The following is a 26,511-nucleotide window of genomic DNA, read 5'->3' on the forward strand; positions in this document are numbered from 1 at the left end:
ATGCAGCAGTGGCCACAGGACTAGAAAATGTCAGTTTTCATTCCAATCCCAAAGAAAGGCAATGCCAAAGAATTCTCAAACTACCACACAATTGCACTCATCTCACACGCTAGCAAAGTGATGCTCAAAATTCTCCAAGCCAGTCTTCAACAGTATTTGAACTGAGAACTACCAGATGTTCAAGCTGGATTTAGAAAAGACAGAGGGATCAGAGATCAAATTGCCAACATCCATTGGATCATCGAAAAAGCAAGAGCATTTCAGAAAAACATCTATTTCTGCTTTATTGATTTTGTCAAAGCCTTTGAGTGTGTAGATCACAACAAACTGGAAAATTCTTCAAGAGATGGGAATACCAGACCACCTTACCTGCCTCCTGAGAAATCTGTATGCAGGTCAAGAAGCAACAGTTAGAATCAGACTTGGAAAAATGAACTGGTTCCAAATTGGGAAAAGAGTACATCAAGGTTGTATATTGTCACTCTGCTTATTTAACTTCTATGCACAGTACATCATGCAAAATGCCAGGATGGATGAAGCACAAGTTGGGAAAAATCAATAACCTCAGATATGCAGATGACACCAGCTTTATTGCAGAAACTGAAGAGGAACCGAAGAGCCTCTTTATGAAATGAAAAAGGAAAGTGAAAAAGCTGGCTTAAAACTCAACATTCATAAACTAAAACCATGGCTTCTGGTCCCATCACTTCATGACAAATAGATGGGGAAACATTGAAACAGTGAGAGACTTTATTTTCTTGGACTCCAAAATTACTGCAGATGGTAACTGTGGCTGTGAAATTAAGACACTTGCTACTTGGAAGAAAAGCTATGACCAACCTAGACAGTGTATTAAAAATCAGAGACATTACTTAATACGCAGAGACATTACTTTACCGAAAAAGCCCATCTAGTCAAAGGTATGGTTTTTCCGGTAGTTACCTATGGAGGTGAGAGTTGGACCATAAAGAAAGCTGAGCACTGAAGAATTGATGCTTTAGAGCTGTGGTGTTCGAGAAGATTCTTGAGAGACCTTTGGACAGCAAGGAGATCAAACCAGTCAATCCTAAAGGAAATCAATCCTGAATATTCACTAGAGGAACTGATGCTGAAGCTGAAGCTTTAATACTTTGGCCACCTGATGGCGAAGAACTGACTCATTGGAAAAGACCTTGATACTGGAAAAGATAAAGGCAGGAAGAGAAGAGGATAACAGTGGATGAGATGGCTGGATGGCATCACTGACTTGATGGACATGAGTTTGAGCAAGCTTTGGGAGTTGGTGATGGACAGGGAGGCCTGGCATACTGCAGTCCATGGGGTCGCAAAGAATCAGACACGACTGAGCAACTCAACGGAACTGAACTGAAGGGCATCACACACACACACTATATATTTCTTATATAGCACCTGCGTCTCTTTACATCTCCAGCATTGGCAGGAGGGTTCTTTATCACTAGCATCATCTGTAAAGCCTAACATATATATAGTATAGTATATATAGTATATGGACTTCTCATGTGGTGCTAGTGGTAAATAACCAGCCTGCCAATGCATGTTAGATGAAATAGATGTGGGTTCGATCCCTGGGTCGGAACCATCCCCTGGAGAAGGGCGTGGCAACCCACTCCAGTATCTTGCCTGGAGAATCCAATGGACAGAGGAACCTGACAGGCCACAGTTCATAAGGTCACAGAGTCAGACACAACTGAAGCAACTTAGCATGCACACTATATAGTATATATTCCTTACATATACTATTCTCTGCTAGTAATAATAATATCATGATGACACAATGTCTTAGTCGGCTCAAGTTGCCATAACAAAATGTAATAGCCTGAGAAAGGGAGTGTTTTAAAGCAGAAATTTATTTTCTCATTCTTCTGGAGGCTGGAAGTCTGAGATAAGGTAGCCAGTCTGGTTGGTTTTTGTGAAGGCTCTTCCCTTGAGTTGCAGAGGTCACTGTGACGCTGTGTGCCCACATGACCTCTCCCTTGTGTGCGTGGAGAGGGAGAGGAACAAGCTCTCTGGTGTAATCTTGTAAGGGCACTAATACCATGATGAGGGCCTTACCCTCATGACCTTTATCACTAGCACTACCTGGGACCTCATCTAACCCTTATTACTTCTCAAGTATTCATCTCCAAATTCTATCATATTGAGGGTTAAAACTTCAACCTATGAATTTTTAAGAATATCAACATTGTCTATGCCATATGGGTTTAACATTTTCATATGCCTATAATTTTAGAAGAAAAATATGTCTAGCTTTATTTTGAAAAGTGGGAATATTTAAAAATTCCATGAAACACAGTTTGGAAAATGGTGGTTTAAAGAATAAAATTTTCAAATAATTCAAATTACAAATTCTCCTATGAATCTCTTTTTTATTATTCTTAGTCAGGTCAGCCCTTGATCTCCATTGCTGAATTTATAAATATATGCAATGTTCTGTATCTATCTGCTTAAGTTTCCACAATCTGATTTCACTACAACCTTGGGCTACTTTTGAGTGTTAAACTTGGGAAGCAGTGTTATTTTCATGATTCTGTTAGCAAATAGTTTTTATTGGGAGAATGCTGAATATAATAGTTTAAAGATGTAAAATATTTTTAAAAGATTTGAAATTGATTTCAGAGTATGTTAGTCAAATTTAAAACCACATTTTCAAAAATCAATATATTTTTAAGAATGGTTTAAGATGTAGCATATCTTTTGAATGTTACATTTTTATATGCTTCAATGGACAAAATACATTTAATTATAGAACACTATTACTTAAAATAATTACTGAAGTTAAAGCTTTGTATTAAAGAATATTTTTGAAATAGACTTGTTTATCACCTATTACACTAAACTGCTTGCTACTGATATGTTCTTTTATGTTATCCAAATTTTGGGGGAGTAATTATGTTGAATGCTAAATAATTTAATCTTGTTAATAATAAAAATAAATTGAGCAAGGGTATTTCCTTATGAGGATAAATACATTTTAACTGCATGTCAGTTTACCATCTATTGATTGTTTTATTTCATCATTAAGCTGTTTCAAATGTTAACCGTTTTTGGCCAATATAATTCTAGATTTAACCCTTGGGTGTATGTCTGTGCTAAAGTTTCTGAGCAAGATACATATGTATCAGGCCAGCCTCCCTTTGATGGGGATGCTTTGGCTTCAAAATTCAAGCCTTTTATTAAGTTGCCTTTTCCATACCGTGGTTGTATTACTCTTTCTAGGTGATGATGCCAAGGCAGCAGTTAAACATGGTTTGGATGGGATCTTGGTGTCAAATCATGGGGCTCGACAGCTTGACGGGGTGCCAGCCACTGTGAGTTTTGGCAGATGCCTCCATTGGAATTCCCATTTCTATTTCAGTTTTGACCATCTCTGTGACTACCCCTCTTTGTATATATATTTTTGTATGAATACTCAAGATAGAATATGTAGGAATATATGTAAGATCTCAGACTTTAAGTTTAGTGGTTCGATCCCTGAGTCTGGAAGATCCCCTCAACTAGGAAATGGAAACCCACTCCAGTATTCTTGCCTGAAACATCCCATGGACAGAGGAGGCTGGTGGGCTTCAGTCCAAGGGGTTGCAAAGAGTCAAACATGACTTAGTGACTCAGCATGTGCACAAGTACATGAGCATCTACCTAAATTAGATTATTATTTGTTTGTAAACTTATAAAAGTTGTCTGTATTAAGTAAATAGACATTTGTAGGCAGGGATTAGTTCTATATTTATAGATATACTGAGAGGAATATTGTAAATTGGAGTAGGAAAGAAAAGATTATGCCATGAGTGTCTTGGAGGTGGGGGTTGAAGAGCTGCAGAGTGAGGGCAGGTGGGGAAAGGAGGCAGAAATCCTGTGGCCTGGGAGAGGTTTCCTGCAAACAAGCCTCTCTGTTGGAGCTTGAACTACCTTGGCTGTACATTGGAATCTCTTGGAAACTTTAAAGGATCCTAATTCCCAGTCTGCACCCTGAATCCATCCATCAGAATCTTGTAGGACCAGGAAAACTGAAGCACTAGTATTTTTGACAGCTACTGAGGAGATCCAATGTGAATTTATATGTACTATATACCCTGTGCCAGACAAATCAGAGTCAGAATCCAGATATAAAAGATAAACTAGCTGGCTGCAATGGTGTGGGATAGAGTTAAAATGGTCAAAGTGAGCAATCGGCTCCCAAGGCCAGGAGCGAAGGGCCCAGCCATGGGTTGACTTTAAGATAAAGGACTGGGGAGCCCAGAAATGGATCAAAAGTCATGGAGACAGACATATATCCAGGGGTGTACTTCATGGATCCCTGATCTAGAATGAAGGCCAGAAGCTGTAGGTGGGGTGGCGTGGGGGTCCCTTATATGCTGTCCACTGTGAGAATGTATCCAGGATTTCTTTAAATGAGGCAGTGGGATTGCAGCTGCCTTTCACCTCTGGTTTGTTCCTATATGGACCCCTGCTTTCATTAGTGTGAGTGTAAAAGTGGAATGGGAAAGACTGAGATATTCTTGGGGAATTCCAAGGAATCTATTTTGTTTGCAGTATCTGGTGGGTGTTGGGAGCCTGAGAAATATGCCTGCTTGGACAGGTGAGGGAGGGGGTCTTTGAATATTAAATATTATGAGTCATTAGATATGCAATAGAAAAGCCTTGATTTAGCAGCAACAAGTACCACAAATTGGACTGTGGCATGACAGGGAGCAGGAAGACCAATGAGGTGGCCTGGATAATTATGAGAGCCAAGGAAAGAGAGAAGGGTCTGACCTGCTATGGGGCAGAGGGATAACCCCTCTAAATTTCAGCTTTTTCATCTTTTAAAGTTAAAAAAATTAATTAGATTGTTTCTTTGGCGCCTTTAAACTTTAGTATTCCATAATTTCATTTATCATAGGCAAAGTAAGCTAACATCATGTAACAAAACTTAAATAAATATATATCTATGAAATAATGTGGATAGACTCTTTAGTTCATCATTCCCGAGCTGGATCATCATATCCATTCCCCCTTTTGTCAGAACCATTTAGTCATAGTTATTAGTTGGGGCAAACATTTGAATTCATTCAAATAATTTAGTCAAGTAGTGGATTACTGTTTCATTAAGATAGCATGTTGATTTAGCTAAATCCATGGATGTTGTGCAGGTCTTAGGGCAGATTGAATGAGGCCAGGGGCTCCTGGGCTCATGCATTTGCACTCAAGAGTTTTTCTTGAAGCACTAATAGGCTAATGGTAGGAAGAAATCAAGTCTTTGCACAGAATCAGTAATTAAAATCATAAAACTGGAAGTTGTCAGCTCTTCCCAATTCAGCATTACTTATAAAGACCCATCTTTTTAGGTAATATTAAACATTGCCTGTAGTGGAGAGTGAAGAGCTCCTCTGGACGGGCAGGAGAAGTTGGTCTCAGTTCAAGGCTTTTCCGCTGATTTATGCCTCTCTTGTGTATGAAGACGTGGACTTAGTGGGCAGGCCAAATTAAGTTTGTTTTCTAAAAATAAAACCTAAATCTACTGAAATCAAATCTAACTAGATTTTAAGGGAAAAATATCTGAATGGTGTGGTTTATTTCCTTCTGGCCTAGGGGATATGGAAACTTATCTAAAAGGGCTTTTTGAGTTGTGGTCTCAGAAACTGTTTTAAGATAAACAATGACCCTCCCCTTTGCATGATGTGTGCCTGAGAGGAGATACTTGCTTGAGTTTGCCTCCTACTTTAGAGAAAATTTAAGGTGCACGATGATGAGAGAAATGTGAAGCAGGATTAAGTTTATAGTGAAGGTGTTTTTCTCTCAATGTGTTGGTTTTCAGGCATTTGGCAAAAGACTTGGAGGAGGCTGTGATATAGAACTTCTCAGTAGGTACACAGAAGGACTTACTCTCTTGCACATTCTGTGACATCATAACTCAGAGTCAAAGAGGCAGTGGGATTTTACTGCAAGAGCATTGAAATGAACCCAGAGTCTTGGGTTCAAGCCCTTTCTTGCCTCTAGAAGGGCGAGAGCTGGGTGAGCAAATTGCTCAGACTTTTCAGCCTGAGTCTCTACATAATGTTGTGTTGGTTGCAAAAATTAAATGTCTGGACTGTATGATTTCTGCATTTCTATAAATCACAGAGTTTTCTTGTATGGAGAAATACTTATCATTAAGAGTCCCAGATCAGGAGTTTGACTGCAGTCCATAGTAATACAGTGCTATTGAGAACCATGGCCTGTTCCAGCAGAGTTTAAAAATAAGTTAACATTATTTGCAAAGCAGAAGTAGAGACAGAGACATAGAGAACAAACATATTGATACCAAGGTGGGAGGGAGGGTGGGATATACTGGGTGTTTGGGATTGACATATATACACTGCTGCTGCTGCTGCTAAGTCGCTTCAGTCGTATATGACTCTGTGCGACTCCATAGACAGCAGCCCACCAGGCTCCCCCGTCCCTGGGATTCTCCAGGCAAGAACACTGGAGTGGGTTGCCATTTCCTTCTCCAATGCATGAAAGTGAAAAGTGAAAGTGAAGTCGCTCAGTCATGTCTGACTCTTAGCGACCCCATGGACTGCAGCCTACCGGGCTCCTCCATCCATGGGATTTTCCAGTCAAGAGTACTGGAGTGGGGTGCCATTGTCTCCTCCACATATATACACTACTATATATAAAACAGATAACTAATTAGAACTGACTATATAGCACAGGGAACTCTACTCAATGCTGTGTGGTCACCTAAATGGGAAGGAAATCCAAAAAAGAGGGAGTTTATGTAAACACACAGCTGATTCACTTTGCTGTATAGCAGGAGCTAACACAACATTGTAAAAGAACTATACTCCAATAAAAGAAAAGAATAACATATTTCCTTCTAAGAATTTTGATAATTCAGTAGTGTATGCTTTTATAAGTAATTTAACATCTGCCTCAAAAAAAGTAAGTTCACATTAGGATCCTTACTCTGAAGGTAATAATGTGGCAAAGACTAGTCCTGAGGTAATTAGGGAATGATATGGCAGAATCAGTATATTCCCAAAATACACAATACTAGATCATCTCAAACTGGGGTCTTAAGACAGATTATATGGAGTCTTTGAACCCTAGGAGCTTTTTTTTTTGACTTTTTTATGAAAAAAAAAATTTTTTTAAGCTAACTGGATCCAAAGTAATGTTTGGTCACTCAGTCATGTCTGACTCTTTGTGGCCCCATGGACTGTAGCCCACAAAGGCTCCTCTGTCCATGGGGATTCTCCAGGCAAGAATACTGGAGTGGGTTGCCATGCTGTCCTCCAGGGAATCTTTCCAACCCAGCGATCGAACCCAGGTCTCCCACATGCAGGTGGATTCTTTACCAACTGAGCTACCAGGGAAGAATGTAAACTTAAAAATATGATATTCTTTTCATATTTTCAAGTGAAAATTTTCTATTGTAAAACATTTTCATAAAATAAACTTTGGGTTATTAAATCAGTGTTTCTAAAATTGAGTCCTTGGGTATATTCTATGATGTCAGAAATTTCATTTTTCCTTCAGAAAAAGATTCATTATATTCTTCCTTTGAGGACCATTTGATTTATCAGTTAGCTTTTGCTGTATAACAAACCATTCTGAAATCTACTGGCTAAAATTCAATAACCATTGATTCATGTCATAATTTTGTGAATTGTCCATTTGACCTGAGATCCACAGAGAGGTTTTGTGTTCCTGGCTGGGCTCACTCATAGATGTCTGTGGTCAGCTGCTGGGTCTCCTAGGGCAGGCTGGTGTAGGATGACCTCAGCAGGGATGGCTCTGCATTGTCTCTCATATCTAGAATGTTAGGTGGGCTGGGTCTCACAAGGCACGGGGTTTCCCAGGGAGCAAGTGGAAATATCTAAGCCTCTTGAGCTCTATGCTTAGAACAGGCATATTGTCACTTATTTCTTTTTCTGTTGGTGGAAGCTAGTCACACGCCACTTCAGATTCAAGGTGTGAGGAAATAGACTTTTCTGACTTCATTTCTTCCTCATGATGGGAGGAGTAGAAATGTTGCACTGCAAGGAAATGAAGATAAGGTGGCAGATGGCTGCAGCCATTTCTGCAATTGCAAACTGTCAGCCAGACCTATATGGAGCAGGGGTTTTCTAAACGTACTTAGTAGAACTCACACTACTTATTAGAACTCACACCACTACCTCCAGCCAGGGCTGCCTGAAGCATGGTGGGTAGAGAGTCAGAGGAGGACTTGTGGGCAGTGTCTTGGAATCTGTCTTCTTCATTGTTAACTAAGGCACCTCTGGCTTTATCTGTTTGTTTGTGCTCAACTGCTCTGGTTTGGAAACTTTAAAGTGTTTTATGCCTAAAATGTCAGAAGTCATGAGTGTAGGACTGGATGCTTTAAGAAGGTAGAAAGATGGAAGCACCTTGTGAGTGGAAGTTTTGTGGTCAGGGAGGACCTTGAGCAGGAACAGGAACTGCTGCTGCTGCTAAGTCACTTAAGTTGTGTCCGACTCTGTGCCACCCCATAGACGGCAGCCCACCAAGCTCCTCCGTCCCTGGGATTCTCCAGGCAAGAACACTGGAGTGGGTTGCCATTTCCTTCTCTAATGCATGAAAGTGAAAAGTGAAAGTGAAGTCGTTCAGTCGTGTCCAACTCTTAGCGACCCCATGGACTGCAGCCTACCAGGCTCCTCCGTCCATGGGATTTTCCAGGCAAGAGTACTGGAGTGGGGTGCCATTAGGGGGGCTTTTCCAGATTCAGGTCCCTATGGGATTCTTTTTGGATTCCATAAACTGCCTGGCATGATGCCTGGAATCTGCCAAGTCATCAATAAAATATTTGATAAATCAGTGAATGGATGGATGAGTGAACAGTAGTACATTGGAATCTTACCATATTTTCCTGTAGATTAACTCTGCTGGAGCTAAGCCTGCAATTAATTGTCTAAGGAACCACTAAGAAAAGAAAAGCTAAAATGAATGGTCTTTTAGATGTGTAGCAAGCTGAAAAGAAACAGAAAAGTCGTAAAATAGTGGACTTGTTCACTATATTTACTTATTTTATCTGCTCTGGTCAGAATTATTCTGCATAATATATACCCAGTAAAACTGCAGCCCCAGGAAGAAGAAAGGGGGGATAGGAATGCTCTGTGATGGATAGAACTTCCTTGTCCATGGACAGGAAAACACCAATCTAGGCTTCATTTTATAATCCAGGATTCACACTTTAAGTATCCTTATTAGTTTATTTTTTAGGCCAGATTGGGTATTGGAAATATCCTAAAAGACTTGATTTGCGTGACTTTGAAAACGTGTATTGAACTGAAACTAGCTAATATTTTTCTTTGGTTTTGGTTTCAAATGGGGAAATATACTTAATTATAGCTTGCATCATCACTTGGAAATTGTAGCATTTATATGTTGATGTAACTTGCCTGAGTCTAAAAGGAGGACTATGTATAGTTAAAGGGACATATGTAAATGGATCCAAAGCATGTTTGGCCAGGCAGAAAAGCCGAAAGGAAAAGAGGAAAATCACATTACTTGCCAAACATTTAGGGGGCTGTGCTCCAACTGTTGCCTTCACTTCCTCCAAATCTGTAGCTGGGTTTGGTCTTCAGTCTTTTACATAAAACTCTTTTTACATTGAGCCTCTCAAATTTGGGGGGAGAAGCAGGAAAGTTTTTGAGTGATTTCAGCACAATTACTTCTAGAAAAACTGCACTTGAATGTATGGATTTCATTTTATATTTAAGTACTTGGGGATAAGTGTGGATAATTTCTGCGGATTTTTACTTACTATGGTCACTATAGTAGGTCACTATGAGAATTGTTTCCACCCTCAGATGCAAAGATTTACACCCAAGTAGCCAATTGTGTCAGTTACTGTCTATAACTAACTATATTGGCTATTAACCAACTTTAAGAGCTATTACCACATGATGCTAAACAACAAAAGATTCCAAACTCAAATTTAAATCATTATTCCCATGAAACTTTTTGTCAACTGGGGGTCTGCTGACCTAGATTTGGTACTGGCTGGGTGGTTATTCTCCAAGTTTCAGGTCCAGCTGGGCTTGGATGGGACAACTCTCCTTCTTTTCCGGGGGTCTAAGTTCTATGGAGGGGAGGGGGAGTTTCCTCACACGGCCAATGGCACAGCTGCAAGAGACAGTTGAAATGTATGAGGTCTTTCAAGGTCCATGCCCAGAAATGGCACTCTTCCACCTCTGTTCACATGTCACTGGGCAAAGTAGGTTGCAAGGCCAAGGCCACTGTCAAGGAGTGATAAGTGCACTGTGTTGTTTTTTTTTTTTTTAAACTAGGAAACACTGCCAAGTGACCCTGGAAAAAGAGTGGGTTCAGAGTGGTGTAAAGAATTATGAACAATAATACAGTCTAGCAGATGGACCTCAATGAAGCTCTTATATTCTCTAGAGCTGATATAATAAGCCCATCATCAACTGCTAATCAAGATGAGAATCTTCAAAGTGCATGTGGGCATTTTCCTTAAAAGCAAGAAAAAATATTTTCAGGGAGAATTCTCTCATGTATAACTGGATGTTTGCTATATTGTTATATATAATTGTATATTATATATATTCTCATATTTTGGGTGGGAAAATCAGAGACTAAGTTTTTTTGTGACTGATAGTGTTTGCATTTTTATATACTATTGCTTCTACCACAATCTGAGTATGAATTTTAACAACTGATTTTCAATGAGTAAAGTAATGTTCAGAATAATTTATATGAGGAAGATACTTCATTTATATTTATGTATTTAATATAGAGTAGCTCTGTGCCTTTAAAGCTGATTATGTATTTTTAATTGTGTATGTATGTATACATACATACATGTGTGTGTGTGTGTGTATTTTTAATTGTGTGTATATATACATACACAATTAAAAATACACACACACACACACACATATATATATATATTTGGATCATGATATTTGAATCCGAATATGAGGAATAAGGGCTTTCCAGGTGGTATTAGTGCCACCTACCTACCACTACGTCTCTTGCCTACCATTGCAGGAGACTTAAGAGACAAGGGGTTGATCCCTGGGTTGGGAAGATCCCCTGGAGGAGGGCTCCAGTATTCTTGCCTGGAGAATCCTAGGGACAGAGGAGGCTGGCAGGCTACCGTCCATAGGATTGCAGAGTTGGACAGGACTGAAGCAACTTATCGTGCATGTACACACATCAGGAATAAAAAAATAATCTTGGACTTCAACAGAAAAATAAGCTACTCAGTTCCAAATTTAGCTGGTCTTTGGTTGCTAGCATTTGCACTTCTTTTATTTTAGGAGAGACTGATTTTACTGTTGATTCTAAGCCTAGCCTTTCCTACTTACAGTGCTAATTGGATGGTTGGTGGCCTGTGGAAGTTGAGTTGGGGAACAATTCAACATGCACAGTATCACTTCACTGACCTCTTCTCTCCACAGATTGATGTTCTGCCAGAAATAGTGGAGGCTGTGGAAGGGAAGGTGGAGGTCTTCCTGGATGGCGGTGTGCGGAAGGGAACTGACGTTCTGAAAGCTCTGGCCCTGGGAGCCAAGGCTGTGTTTGTGGGGAGACCGATCATTTGGGGCTTGGCTTCGCAGGTAACTGGAGAACAAAGCAATAAATATATAAAACAGAGTGACTCAACTGTGAAATAAATTCATGAAACCAGTCATACAGACTTACTCAAAAGATCTGTGTCTTCTTGCTTAGGGAGAGAAAGGTGTTCAGGATGTCCTTGAGATACTGAAGGAGGAATTCTGGTTGGCCATGGCTCTGAGTGGTAAGACTTGGTGTTATCATTTACCACTTCATTTCTTCTGGGTGTGTTTAGGCCAGGCTCCTTGGTGGAAATAAGTGAATTTGAGGGGGAAGAGGATGGAACCATTTGGAGTGTAATGAAATTTAAAGTTGGCTATAGTGTGCAGAGAGCTCTCGAAGGGAAGAACTCCACAGCATGTCTGCCTGTAGCAGTCACTTAGCCTCTGCTTGGACAGTCTTTTCAGGGATGCTTTGGCAAGTCTTATTAGTACCTTAAGGGTAATGCTACATCATATTCTTTCTCCTCTCTTAACACATGAACAATAAATCTAATGGGCTAGCTACCAGCTCCACCTAGATGTCTATGTGGCATTTCAAAATCTACCTGTCCAAAACTAAGCTGCTCAATTTCTACATTAACTCTGCTCTACCTACAGATTTTTCAGTCTCAGTTCATGTTAATACCTTTGTCTCACTTGCTCAGATCTTAAGACTTAAGTCACTCTTGACTCCTTTTCTCTCTCATAGCCTCACATCCATCCACAGAAGTGCTTTCTGTAAAAAAAGCCTGGTTGGAACTTGCATCGTCTCCCTTCTTCTTGGATATTGTAATGGTTTCCTGGTGTATCCTTCCTTTCACTGTCTCTTTCTTTGGGTATTTTGAGTCAGCCTGTCTATCCTGTCTTCCTTCTCTGTTCCAGTTTCTTCTGATCATAGCATCATAACTATCCTTTTAGACATTAACTTAGATCATATCACTCTTCTATCAGCACATTTCAATTGCTCCCAATTTATTCAGAATAAATAGACCAAAGTCCTCATGATGGTCTATGAGGTTCTATGTGGTTTGATCTCTGTCACCTCTCTGACATCAGCTCCTCCCACTGTTACTCAGGCTGTATTTGAGTGACAAATATGTCCACCCAGGCCTTATTTGCCTTCTTGCTGATCCCTGATGACAACAGGCATGTTTCAGCCTAAAGGCTTTGGCCTTGCTCTTCCTGCTGGCTGGATGCTCTTTCCCCAAAAATCTATGTGGCAAACTCCCCTGTGTCCTTCAAGTCACACTTTTGTATCTTACTGTCTCATAGGATCCCATGTTGATCACCATATTTAAAATAGCAATTTGTCTTCTGCTCACCCAACTTCCAGTTTTTTCCTCTGTTACTGTTTCATTTTTTTTTCCATAGCAGCTAACATCTTCTAATTTCATTATTTTCCTTGGCACCTAACACCTTCTGTAGATTATCTATCACATTATTTTTCTTAAATGACACACATTGTGCATTGTCTGTTTCCTCTCTGGAATGTTAAGAACCACAAGGCAGGGATCTTTGTTGTCTTCACTGCAGTATCTCTAGTGTCTGGATTAGAGCATAGCATGTAAATAATAAATATTTGCTGAATGAATGAACAAATAAATAATCATTATTCCTAGTGACTGTTTTGAATTTGACTCAGAATGGACCTCTAGATGCATTGAATCATTTTGAGTCAATCATCCCCTCCCCTCCTTTTGAAGGTAGCAAGGGCTTCCTTTTCTGTGATCTGTATCACCCAGACCATCCCCACAGATAGAATTCCAGAGCTCAGTGGTCTATGCACTTCTGAGCTGAGGCTGGGTAGACACAGCATCCGTGAGAAGAATGCCATTCTTTGAATCCTCACTCTGCCTTTTAATTTGCTACAGACATATCCTAAAAGAGAACTTTTAGCCACTGACTCTGTATTAAATGTGGCAGAAAAGAATATACTCTTTGTGTTAATAAAAATATGTGCCAGTCATTTTGTGTTAAGGACTGTTTAGGTAATAAAAATGGTCTCATGCCACATAAGATTTGGCAAGCTTACCTTGAATCATAAACCTTACATTTGTCAAGTTTTACATTCCTTGGGAAAACGATTACCTGCCTGATTATTATTGCATTCATTTCATATTAAATGTATGCATTATTTTTTCAGGGTGCCAGAATGTGAAAGTCATCGACAAGACATTGGTGAGGAAAAATCCTTTGGCTGTTTCCAAGATCTGACAGTGCACAATATTTTCCCATCTGTATTTTTTTTTTTTTTGGCATGTGTTACTTGACAAAGAGACACTGTGCAGAGAGTGACCACAGCCTGTAATTCCCCACTTCGATACAAAGGGTGTCATTCTTCTCCAGCAAAATAGCAATCCCTTGCTATTTTAAGTTCATTGCTTTTGACTTTTCAATGAGTGTCCTAGGAACCTTTTAGAAAGAAATGGACTTGCATCCTGGAAATATATTAACTGTTAAAAAGAAAACATTGAAAATGGTTTTAGACAACGTCATCCCCTGGCAGCCTCACGTGCTACAAACAAAAGATATTCCTGGGTAAAATTGGAGGTAGCTAGTGCCGAGGTTAAAAGATAATGATCTCCCTGTTTATAAACCTTCACTATATTTGGATATCCCTAAAACTGTGTTCTTAAAGTCTAAGGGCAACTTTAGAAGGCTGGATGTGCCTGGAGAAACAGGAGATTTGGATTTACAACCCTAAGGAGATAGCACTTGATAGAACTGGGATAAAAGTGATTTTCTAGATAGTTTTTAACACTCTGGGCTATGTGACTCCTTTCAATGTAGATTTTCATTCACGTCTTCAGTATCTGAATATATCTGAGTATTTTATGATATAGACTGCTTCTTAATCAGAGAGAAATAAAGCATTTTCTGAAAAGAAGCTATCTGGCCCGTGTGTAACAGTATGGAATTCAACTGTTTTAATCTCAGAACCCAAATACCTCTCTGTTCCTCCTGTGCATACTCGTTCATTCTCTTACACCTCATCCTCCTTCTTTAGTTTGCTTCTTCCCCACTCACAGTCACATGTAAGGCCAGCTTCATGATTTATGAAGGCCATGCCAAGTGAAGATGTGGGCCTCCTGTTCAGAAAAGCAGGACAAAGACTTTCTTCCAGGATTTTTCTCTGAACCTGTCATGGAATCTTTTCTTTCTATTTAATGTCATGTTTCCTTGGGCAGGGGAATCCTCATGGGTGCCTGAACACTGCCCTGTGATCTATCCTGACTCCTCTGTGCCCAGGGCCATGAAGGGGGCTGATGGTGATGCTTTCATTGGGGCTGGATGAGCCAGCAGCCAAGGACTCACTCACTCAAGGGACTTGGGGAGGTAGCAGGGGGTGGATGGGTTGGAGGAGGGACAATGTATCATTCTAGGCTCCCAGGCTGCAGCACATGTTCCATGATCCCCTGATCCTTTACACAAACTCGAAGATAAGATTATTAAGAATTTTAAGTCAGTAAGAACATTAAACTCAAACATGAGGCCCCTTTGGAGCATGGAGTCCTGTGTGACTGCACTGGCTGCCTGTCCATGAAGCCCTGGTCATATGAGCTTCACATTTATTCCCTAGCCAGATTTTTGACAGATTGTAGGTAAAGTTGGTAACCAAAGAGAGTTTGAAATTTCTTTTCACCATCTCCCTGGTTATTCATTTACTGTGAAGTATTGAATGGAACAACTGAGAGAGAATCACTACCTTAATATATGATGGTGATGCTATATTTTGTTGTTTTATTATAATGTTTTATTATTCTCAGATCTCTTTGTCTCTTTCTTTCTCCCTCTCTCTGTCATTCTGTCTTTCTCTCTTCTTCCTTCCTACTCTCTTTCCCTTTAAATGCTAGAGTATTCGTAAATACTCTGAGGGACACAAACATAGGCCTTTCTTTTTGAAATTATATCTGGGTCTGATAAAAAAGAATCATTTAGGGACTTCCTTGGTGGCCCAGTGGTTACAACTCTGTGCTTCCACTGCTGGAGGCCCAGGTTAAACTCCGGTCACAGAGCTAAGATTCCCCCATGCCACATGATGCAGCCAAATAAATAAATAATACAAGGTAAAAATGAGTCATGTAATGTGATGAAAATTATGCCTTAAGTTGTTCTCCAGATACCAATAAAAAATTTGACTGTCACATCACATAACTGTTTTGTGTTTCCAGTTAGTGTTAATAAACTGATAGATCTATAATAAGCACCTCTTTGATCCCACCAACTGATTTGAAAGTGTCTTTGCTGTTGGCAAAGAATGTCCACTTTGGCTTCATCATGGTTTGTTGTTGTTGTTATTTAGTTGCCAGGTCATGTCCGACTCTTTGTGACCATGCAGACTGTAGCCCACAAAATTCCTCTGTCCATGGGATTTCCATGCAAGAATACTGGAGTGGGTTGCCATCTTCCTGACCCAGGGATTGAACTCACATCTCCTGCATTGCAGGTGGACTCTTTGCTACTGACTCACCTGGGAAACCTACATCATAGTAGGCTTGATACAGCAGGTTGCTAAAAACTTGATAACTATCTCAGCAAATGAAGACCCACATGTGGTGCTTTAAGTAAGTCTTATGAGAATGGGGATGAATGGTCTTAATTTGTGAATTTCTAGACACTTTTATGACCCCCAGAGCCACGCTACCTCCTTGAACATAGATCCCCATTATTTTCTTCAGAGTTGTGATAGGACTGAATGTTTTATGATATGTGTTGTTTCCATAATCAGAAAGATACAAAGTTGTTTTTACATTGTCTTGAGTGTCTCCAATCCTGTTTTAACAGTGCTAAAACCAAAGGTGTGTGATGTCTGACACAGGAAGAGCGGGTGTTTGTTGCATATCCACTTCTGGGGATTTTCTCACTTGAGCTTGAAAGAAGTTCTTTAAGGAAGACAATTGATCTTTCTGTTCCTGAGTTTCTTAAAATATGTTGAGAGAAGGGATAATAGGGAATTAATAGTTTAATATAGGCCAATCTGCTTTTCTTGTGTGTTTAATGTATATGGTACCCTAGAGAAGTGCTTCTCAAGCTGGAGAGTGTATTATAATCACCTGGTGTGCGTGTGTGTGTGTGTTAGTCACTCAGTCATGTCTGATTCTTTGCGACCCCATGAACTGTAGCATGCCAGGTGGGCTTGTTAAAACAGATTGCTGGGATCATGTCTATAGATTCTGATTCTGGAGGTCTGGGGTAGGTTCTGTATTTCTAACATGCTCCTAGGTGAGGCAGATACTGCTCTTCAAGGCATCACTGGCGTTGTCTAGAGCAAGAAGCATCAAGTACAATTTGCCAAGCAGATCATGTAATGACTCAACTGTTGGGTATGGGCGGATGACAACCCATCTAAAAATGCCACCTTTTCTTCAGCCAATTGATTATTCTTGTTAAAATTTATTTCATCAGAGATCAGATCAGATCAGTTGCTCCGTCGTGTCTGACTCTTTGCGACCCCATGAATTGCAGCACGCCAGGCCTCCCTGTCCATCACCATGGGGGCACAAAGTACTTGTAGTGATGTGTGTTAAGTGCCTAAGTTTGTCATAGGTGGACACATTTTACACACACACCCATGCGACCACCACCACCCAGATCAAGATTTGGAAGTTTTCCATTGTCCCCAAACCACTCCATCTACCAAAAGTAAACTTACACTACTTCCATCACCATTGGTTAGTTCTAGCTGTTCTTGAACTTCATGTAACTGGGATCAAATAATATGTACTACTGTTTCTGGTTTTGTACATAAAGTCCATTCATGTTGTTAAGTATATCAGTAATCCTTTCTGTTTATTGCTCTATAGTAACCCAATGCATGAATGTACCACAGTTTATTGATTCACTGGGTTGTTTGCAGTTTTTTCTGCTGGAAGCTGATTCCCATCTAATTAAGTGAAAATGTAAGTTCCGTGTTATTTTCTTATTTTTCAAGGAAAGCTAGACATCCATATTATTATGTGAAGATTTTTAAGAGTTGGCAAATATTTAACAGTTTAAACATGGAGCAGGTCATGTTAAACATGGTGTTGCCAGTCTGGTGCATGAGTCATGGGTTCGCAACACCTGTGACTTCTTGGCCTCACAGATGTTCCCCTCATGGCTAAAATCACTCTCATGTCCTCACACAGAACACGCTTGATACATGTAGCAGTGATGGGTGCCTGCTAACAGAGCTCATCGGAATCTTTTTTTGTTAAACTCACTTATATTCTGCTATTTAGAAGAATGTGGGTGTGAAATAAACTTCCTTCTCTCTACCACGCTTGGGGAGCCCAGGATCCCAGACCTGTAAGAATGAATCAAGTAGTACTGATGCTTCTTAGCGTGCTGTCTGCAAGCTGCATCTGTGTCATTGCTGTGCAATTCATTCATTTGTTTATCTTGCCAAAACATTAGCGTTTGTGAAACAGCTTTAGAGAGCTGTGGTGGATTAGTATAGCATGAAAGGAAGTGGTGGCTTGTTTTCAAACAGGGAGAAAAGAGCTTTCATTGTAAAATTCATAATTTATTTATTGTCCAAAGGACTGTATTGCACATCTGTTGCATAGCAACAAAATAAAGTTTGTCTGTTTAGGAAAATCTGAAGGCGTCTTATAACATAAAGATAAAGAATGCTTTCTGAACTCTTATTTGCTTCAATGTGTGCTTTGTCACATGCCAATTATAGAAGAACATCAGGATGAGAGTTTATTTTAGGTGATACAAATGTTAACATAAATGATAGAGGGTATTATTTTATGTTTATGTGATGGGAAATCTTATCTATTTAAAAAGATGCAATTTCCTGTCCTTATCCAATGCTTACTGGAGTAGTCGGTATCTTGTTTCTTCCCTAAGAATTTTTTGGGAGAGTTTATTTTTAGCCAGTTATTTGTTTCTATTTCTATTGATATTTTTCTGAATATCATTTCAGATAATGCCCATAGGTTTAACTGAAAATTTTCCAGGATCTTCTGAAAACCAAAAACTGTGTTACCCTGAATAATGCCAATACAGTGGGTAAAATTCAAGTGTGCAATATATTTATTTGTTCATTTGTTCAGCCTCATTGGGGAAAAGATTCTGGCTCAGTTTTCTACTTGTGTTCTCTGGTTAGATCATCTGCCTTACAAGTTGATTCATTTTTCATTATAGTCAAAATCCTAAGTTTAACAGTATGGGGATCTTCTTATTGATGGAGTAGTTTATAGTAATATGCTTCACATTATGTATTACAGTTTTATTACTAACGTCACTAGTTGAAGGTCAAAGCCAACCCACCCCAAAGTACTGGACTAGAGTCCTGAAGATCTGAGTAACTAGCCATGTGAAACATTATTTAACCCTAGGACGCTCAGAATCTCAGCTGTGAAATGAAGACATAGCATGGTGATATATGTGAGAATGTATTGCGAATTATAAATTGAACATCAAAGTCTTATTTATAATAATTATTTTTTATATTATTTACTTTAAAATTTGACTTTTTGTGAAAAATGGTTAAGAATTTCAAACAATTCAACAAAGTAAAATAAAAACCACATATTTTATCACATAAATATAATTGTTATTTATATTAGGTGAATACACTTTCAGACACTGCTATATACATATAATAAATAGCATCTGGATACATAGATAAAAATGGCTTTGCTAAAATAGAACTACACAGTAAATGCTACATTTAAGTAAAATATTCAATTTTACTTGAATTTAGTAGGAGGGAAAGTGAAATTGCAGGAATTCTTAAAATTAAGGTAAATAGTTCTTCCAAAAAGAAATATAGCATTTAAGTACCTGCTTATGACATTTTGAAAATTATTTAAAACTTAAGAAGTTTGAGTGAATTGTTATTTCTGGCATATACATTTTATATGGTATCAATTAACTAATCACTATAGAAAATGAAGAAATTAGCCTCTTACATCTACTTTCTTTTTGATTTTTCTCCCCTTCTCTCTAAATATTATTCAGTTCAGTTCAGTTCAGTTGCTCAGCTGTGTCTGACTCTTTGCGACCCCATGAATTGCAGCACGCCAGGCTTCCCTGTCTATCACCAGCTCCCGGAGTTCACTCAGACTCACGTCCATTGAGTCAGTGATGCCATCCAGCTATCTCATCCTCTGTCGTCCCCTTCTCCTCCTGCCCCCAATCCCTCCCAGCATCAGGGTCTTTTCCAATGAGTCAACTCTTTGCATGAGGTGGCCAAAGTACTGGAGTTTCAGCTTTAGCATCATTCCTTCCAAAGAAATCCCAGGGCTGATCTCCTTCAGGATGGACTGTGGATCTCCTTGCAGTCCAAGGGACTCTCAAGAGTCTTCTCCAACACCACAGTTCAAAAGCATTCAATTCTTCAGCGCTCAGCTTTCTTCACAGTCCAACTTTCACATCCATACATGACCATTGGAAAAACCATAGCTACTCAGCCATTAAAAAGAATGAAATAACATCATTTGCAGCAATATGGAGGGACCTGGAGATTATCATACTAACCAAAGTAAGTGAGATGAAGACAAATGTCATAATATCAAAATATGCAGAACTATAAAAAATGATACAAAGTAACTTATTTACAAAACAGAAACACATTCACAGACTTAAAGAACAAACTTACTGTAACAAGGAGGAAGGGTGGAGGGAAAGGATGGACTGAGAGTTTGGGACTGACATGTAAATGCTGCTATATTTAAAATAGATAACCAGTAAAGGCTTACTGTAAAGCATGGGGAACTCTGCTCAACATTCTATAATAACCTAAATGGGGAAAGAATTTAAAAACAGGATACATGTTTATGTATAATTGAATCACTTTGCTGTACACCTGAAACCAGCACAGCATTGTTAATCCACTATCATGCATGCACGCGGGTATGCTCAGTAATGTCCAACTCTTTGTGACCTCATGGACTGCAGCTTGCCAGTTTCCCTTGTCCATGGAATTTTCCAGGCAAGAATACTGGAGTGGGTTTTCATTTCCTACTCCCAAGGATCTTCCCAACCCAAGGATGGAACTTGCATCTCTTGCATCTCCTGTATTGACAGGCAGATTCTTTACCACTGAGCCACCGGAGAAGCCCCTAATCAACTATACTCCAATATAAAATAAAAATTTAAAAATACTTATAATCAAGGCCTATTTCATAGTTTCTTTAATCGATTATATTAAAAGAAACTTTGTAACTCACAAAAAAGAAATTTTTAAATGACAAAACCCACCCTCAAGAAAATTACACTTCTTAATATTTTAATAATATCTCCCTTTTCATTTCTGTTTTGCAAATAAAACACAGTTTCAAAACAAAAATTTTTGATCATAAAATGCTCATGTGTAAATTCATGTTCTTAGAATTTTACATCAAATACTGTGATTTTAAATTTTCTTAATGGAATGCTTTAAGTATTCACTGTATTTTGATGCCATACATAGAATGTTAGAGTTGATTCTTTAAAAATTTCTATAATATCCCTTACAAATTGTTGTTGATTAATTTAACAAATATTTATTGAATCACTACAATTTTTCATGGAAGGTGCTAGTAATATAGCAAAAAGCGAGACAAATTCTCTGCCTTCGTGGATATGACAATCCAGCTTCTAGCTCTCTATCCTTATAATTTTTCCTTAGTGGTATTTGTTTCACTCCTAGGACAACATAGCATAAATTTATCCATATATTTACTGAACAGCAAAAGTAGGAAAGTAAAAGTCATCACATGTCAGCTTTAAGATGGTGGTACCTTCTAGAAGCATGACTGGATTTCCAGGCATCTTCCCTGCTGGCTTAGAGGGAGACCGGGGTTCAATCCCTGAGTGGAGAAGATCCCCTGGAGGAGGAAATGGCAATCCACCCCAGTACTCTTGCCTGGAAAATCCCATGGACGGAGGAGCCTGGGAGGCTGCAGTCAGTGGGGTCGTGAGGAGTCGGACATGACTGAGCGACTTCACTTCACTTCACCATGTTGTGCGCTCTCCTGTGAGTATACTCAGTCTGGCCAGGGCTGGAAGCAATGCTCCGTGAGTAGACAGAACACTGTTGAGGATGACTTTCTGTTGTTCTTGACACTACATGTCTTTTAACATACTAAAGGACTAATAAGTATTACAGTTGGTGATAATAGAACTCTGCACTTTCTGAGATATTCAAAGTACCAAAAAGCAGTGCAGGAAGCAGTGTGCCATAACAGAAAGATGTCTCAGTCCAGAGCCTGAAGATCTGGATGGCAGATCTTATTCTAAAATTCATCTTGGCATGACCTCAATGTACAGAGAAATATCTAACAGAATTGAGGCATTCTTTGTGAAATTAGAAGCTATCTCCACAAAAATTCCATCCCCCTACTCCTTCACACTCTCCTGTGAAACATGTAAAAAAAAATTAAGGACAAGTATAATAGTTTAACTGATATGTTATTAAATGACAGCTGGTGACAAACACAATTATTCATCACTGAGCTGGTTCAATAGGGTAGATATTATCATCTGATTATGAGCATTTTCCAAGAATTCTTGGATATTTCCAACAATGCTCTAACAAGGTATGATATTTTTCAGTTTCATTCTTATCCCTTAGTTTGATGGAAGCAAAACTATAAATGAATCTAGACTAGGAAATCATCTTGGCTCTTAACTGAATTGGAATACTTAGAATACCTAATTTATGTTTCATTTCTGAATGAGTGTCAAAAACTCCAAAAGATCAGCAGTCCCTGAAATAAACTGAAATGGATACTAAAAGATAGATTCTTGCACAATGTGTTTTTGTTATTCTAGTGCTATCATCCTTATTTCCTGCTATTGAGCAAAGTTAAAAAAAAAAATGGAGGACCATGTGAACCTTCATCATTAGGAAGTTTAGGATAAGCAACAAAAATGGAAATTTTTCTAACAATTATTAGACTGAAAAATTTTAATTCATGTATGGTTTCAAATTAACTTAAAAAAATACATGTTGCTGCTTTTTACTTGCCTGAAGCCTTTGAAGAACTTTGGCAGTACAAATGTTAACAGAGACAATATTAAGTAGCAGGAGAAGTTCTCATTCTTGAACTCCTGGAAGGAGGCATCTCAGATGCAGAGGCAGTTTGAATATTAACTTCCCATGCCCTCTTAAGTGCCTTCCTAAGAAAGGGCCAACAACTGTGGGGAGTGTCTTGCTTTCCAAAGACCTTTCTTTCTGTGTTTATTTGCTTGCCCTTGCATCATTTTCTCCATCATTTACCTGCCCAATAAAGGATGGACAAGAAATGGCAAAACAGTTGAAAGCCAATCAAATCATTCTGGAAAAATTGTTAACAGACCTGGAATAAGATTAGCCAAGAAACGTTTAGCTAAAATAAGGTTTGGGGGGAAATCTGTAGATCTCATTTAGATTGGGTTTATGTGACAACAAAGCATGCGGTCAATTTAGTAGAAAGTGGGCAAATTGTTTATGCAGTTGTGTTGACAAAACCACCAGTCGATCCAATGACTGCATTTTCAAATTTATGGATTCTAGCTTTCATACATACTGCCCGACCCACAATCATGAATATTTAATAGTTGCATAAATTAATTTTTGGTAGATTAACAGTTTGTGTCTGAATCTTCAGATATTTTTGTTAGTTTGTTGCATTGTTGCATCTTTTTTGGAGCTATATGATTGGTAGTACTGGAAACAGTGAATTTTAACTTTATTTAGTTAGATTTATTGAAGAATTGTTTAAAAGAGTTTCTTCCTAACTACTTTTTTAGTGCGCTTTTTAAAAGCGCTACTTAAGATGAAATGTTCATGTCACAGTACAAATTTTATTAAATTACTGTTATTCATAAGTTCTCCCCCAAAGTTGGAGTGGTATTGCTCATTCATATTTCAACTTGATAGGATGGTTATAACAACTAAAATATTCAAACCAAAAGTATATTCTTGACTAAGACAAAACTATTGTCTTCTATTATCCAGAAACTTTAAAAATCTGAGACATTTGTTCATTAATATTAAAACCAGATAACATGGTATCAACAATAAAGGAAAATCTGAGCCGAAAGTGTGTTCTTGACTTGGGCAATGTTCCATGTTATACGGTAAAGAAATCTGCTCCTGGATCAAAGAGATACCAAAGTTCCTTAGAGAAAGTTCTTTGTTGGTGCCAGTTGGCGATTGAGAATACAGGATTTTGTCTACTCAAAAGGACATATTTTACTCTAACATACTTTGCTCACTCTTTTCAGAGTTCCAGGATGTCAGCCATTACACTACATACTCTACATGCCATATATTTTTATTATAATTATTTATATAATAGCTTACACACATCATTTCCTAGTTTAAAAGGGGGTCACTATTCTTTAGTACATAGTATTGATAAGTAATATGACTATTTCACCTAAAGAATGAAAATTAATGTTCAAGATTATTTTCTCAAGATGAAGTATTTATTCCATGGCTAGTCTGAGTCACAAAATCAAGACTTTAGACAAAATTTCTGGAATCTTCCTAGTAAACCATAAATAAAAGATTAACAAGAAAAATAAACAAAACAATACTGTTTTAGACCAATATAGCATTTTTCTTTCAAATAATTGTAAACATTATTATTTTTATTGTAAGAGCTGTTATGACATATAATTTTTTAAATTAGAAAGCTATGTTGAAAGACTTTATGTGACTTGCCCAGGGTAACCATGTAGCAAAGCTGCTCTTGAGTCTATTAAATGAAGTTTCTTCTCTGCCCAAGATTGTTTTGCATATCTACATCTGGACTACCCAGGACTATACCAACTGGCCACATGTTACTACTTAAATTTAGAATAATTAGAATTAAAGTGAAGCATTCAATGCTGGGCACATTTCAAGTACCCAAAAGCCATATGTAGATAATGGCTACTATATCAGACAGCACATATATACAGTGCTTCCATCATCACAAAACATTTATGGGGCAGTACTAGTCCAGATAATAAGAATCTTTCTTTTCTTTCTTTCTTTTTTTTTTTTAGGGCCACACTACACAGTGTGTGGGATCTTAGTTCCCTGACTAGGAATCGAACCCTTGCTCCCCAAAGTAGAAGGGTTGAGTCTTGACCACTGGACTGCCAGGGATGTCCCTGGATAATAAGAATCTTAAAATGTTTGTTTTAACAAAATAAATGTCCCCAAATTTATGATAACCACTGATTTTACTATTGCTGTAACATTGTTAGTAAGGCTAATGTAGAAAAATAGAGGGCAATATTAATAATATATTAATTCATATGAGACATATGCTAGTTATGTTGGGCTTTTTTCATATTAAAACTAAAATTAAAACAATGTACTAAGCATAGTTCTATTTTTAAACTGTGTCATGTGACATTTAGCATTGCCTCAGCTGAAGATATTGAAATTCAAAGATAAAGATATGGTTTTTCAGGCATCAGGTTTTTGGTTTGGTTTTTCGGTGGGTGGTGCTAAGTTAACAGCAAAGGGAGGAAAGCAGACCAGTCTGGGTTTCATCAGATGCCAGATGGCAATGCACCAGAGGCAAGTCCACCAGAGGCAAGTGTGACCCCAAAATATTATAACCATCTCAGCTACTATTCAAATATAAAAGCATCAGGCCAATTTTTAAATATGCACAAGCTCAAAGAATACTGTTATTTTTTAAAATATTAGTTACCGATGAAATCCAGGGAATGAAGAAGAGGTAAATCAAAATGAAGAACCAGGGAACAGAGAAACTATGAGGATTATAGTAAGTACTAAACCCTTTTCAATGAAAACTAATATTAAACAATTTTGGAAGAGGTATAATTAAACAATTTCAGAAGAGGTATAGTAGAAAAAATTATAATACATTAATAATATTTAGCATATTGAAAAGCAAAGACATTACTTTGCCAACAAAGGTCCGTCTAGTTAAGGCTACAGTTTTTCCAGTGGTCATGTATGGATGTGAGAGTTGGACTGTGAAGAAAGCTGAGCACCGAAGAATTGATGCTTTTGAACTGTGGTGTTGGAGAAGACTCTTGAGAGTCCCTTGGACTGCAAGGAGATCCAACCAGTCCATCCTAAATGAGATCAGTCCCAGGTGTTCTTTGGAAGGACTGTTGCTAAAGTTGAAACTCCAGTACTTTGGCCACCTCATGCGAAGAGTTGACTCATTGGAAAGGACCCTGATGCTGGGAGGGATTGGGGGCAGGAGGAGAAGAGGACGACAGAGGATGAGATGGCTGGATGGCATCACTGACTCGATGGACATGAGTTTGGGTGAACTCCGGGAGTTGGTGATGGACAAGGAGGCCTAGCGTGCTGAGGTTCATGGGGTCACAAAGAGTTGGACACAACTGAGTGACTGCACTGCACTGAACTGAACTGAATGGCTGAGTAATATTCCTTGGTGTTATGTACCACATCTTCTTTATCCATTCATCTGATGATGGACATTTAGGTTGCTCCCATGTCTTGGCTATTGTACACAGCATTGTTTCTTTGATTATATTTTTGTAGCAAATATAACCACCAAGGGAGACTGAGAAATTGTTGAAATGTTACAAAGTCATAGAATTTTAGAGTTGCTTGGAATATGTCAGATCATGTGGCCAAATGCTACTCACATATATTCTATGGGCAAGCCCTATGGTCTACTCCCTGAATAATGGGTCTTGGCCACACAGTTGGGTAATGTGGGTATGGCACATATCCATTATGCAAGTTTGTCCCTAAAAATGGTGAGCAATTAATATTTCTTTAGTTTTTCTGAGATAATTAATTTTTGCTTAAGCACCTTAAACAATGTATCATTGAAATTTTATAACTCATGATGTTTTATTGGAAAGAACAAACACAAGTTGAATTAGCTCAAGCAGTCAGAGAGGTTTTTAGTGTCTCATTAAATCATAGGAAGTGTTGAACTGCCAAACCTCAGGAAGAACATAAATGCAGTTGGGGCTTATGAAACTTGGTTCCAGGGTTTTAAAAGTACCAAGGACGTGTTTTGCTTTATTCACCCCCTTT

The 26,511-nt window shown here is 38.5% G+C and overlaps 1 protein-coding gene across 5 annotated transcripts in view; it reads left to right on the forward strand.

The window, feature by feature from the left end:
- The window catches only part of HAO1 (hydroxyacid oxidase 1), a 142,329-nt gene that overhangs the window by 47,920 nt on the left and 67,898 nt on the right, over positions 1-26,511 (forward strand). For 2 of the 5 annotated variants that reach the window (XM_025264028.3, XM_006053568.4), the window contains exons 5-8: positions 3,238-3,329; positions 11,424-11,582; positions 11,695-11,764; positions 13,705-13,739. In XM_025264028.3, coding sequence (XP_025119813.1) covers positions 3,238-3,329; positions 11,424-11,582; positions 11,695-11,764; positions 13,705-13,739 — 356 coding nt within the window. Of the gene's footprint in view, positions 1-3,237; positions 3,330-11,423; positions 11,583-11,694; positions 11,765-13,704; positions 14,449-16,008; positions 16,127-17,365; positions 17,462-26,511 lie in introns of those variants that run through there. The other 3 variants (XR_003103127.3, XM_006053569.4, XM_006053570.4) reach the window with 3 other exon arrangements.

The sequence above is a fragment of the Bubalus bubalis genome, chromosome 14 (assembly GCF_019923935.1).
Source record: "Bubalus bubalis isolate 160015118507 breed Murrah chromosome 14, NDDB_SH_1, whole genome shotgun sequence".
Taxonomy (NCBI): domain Eukaryota; kingdom Metazoa; phylum Chordata; class Mammalia; order Artiodactyla; family Bovidae; genus Bubalus; species Bubalus bubalis.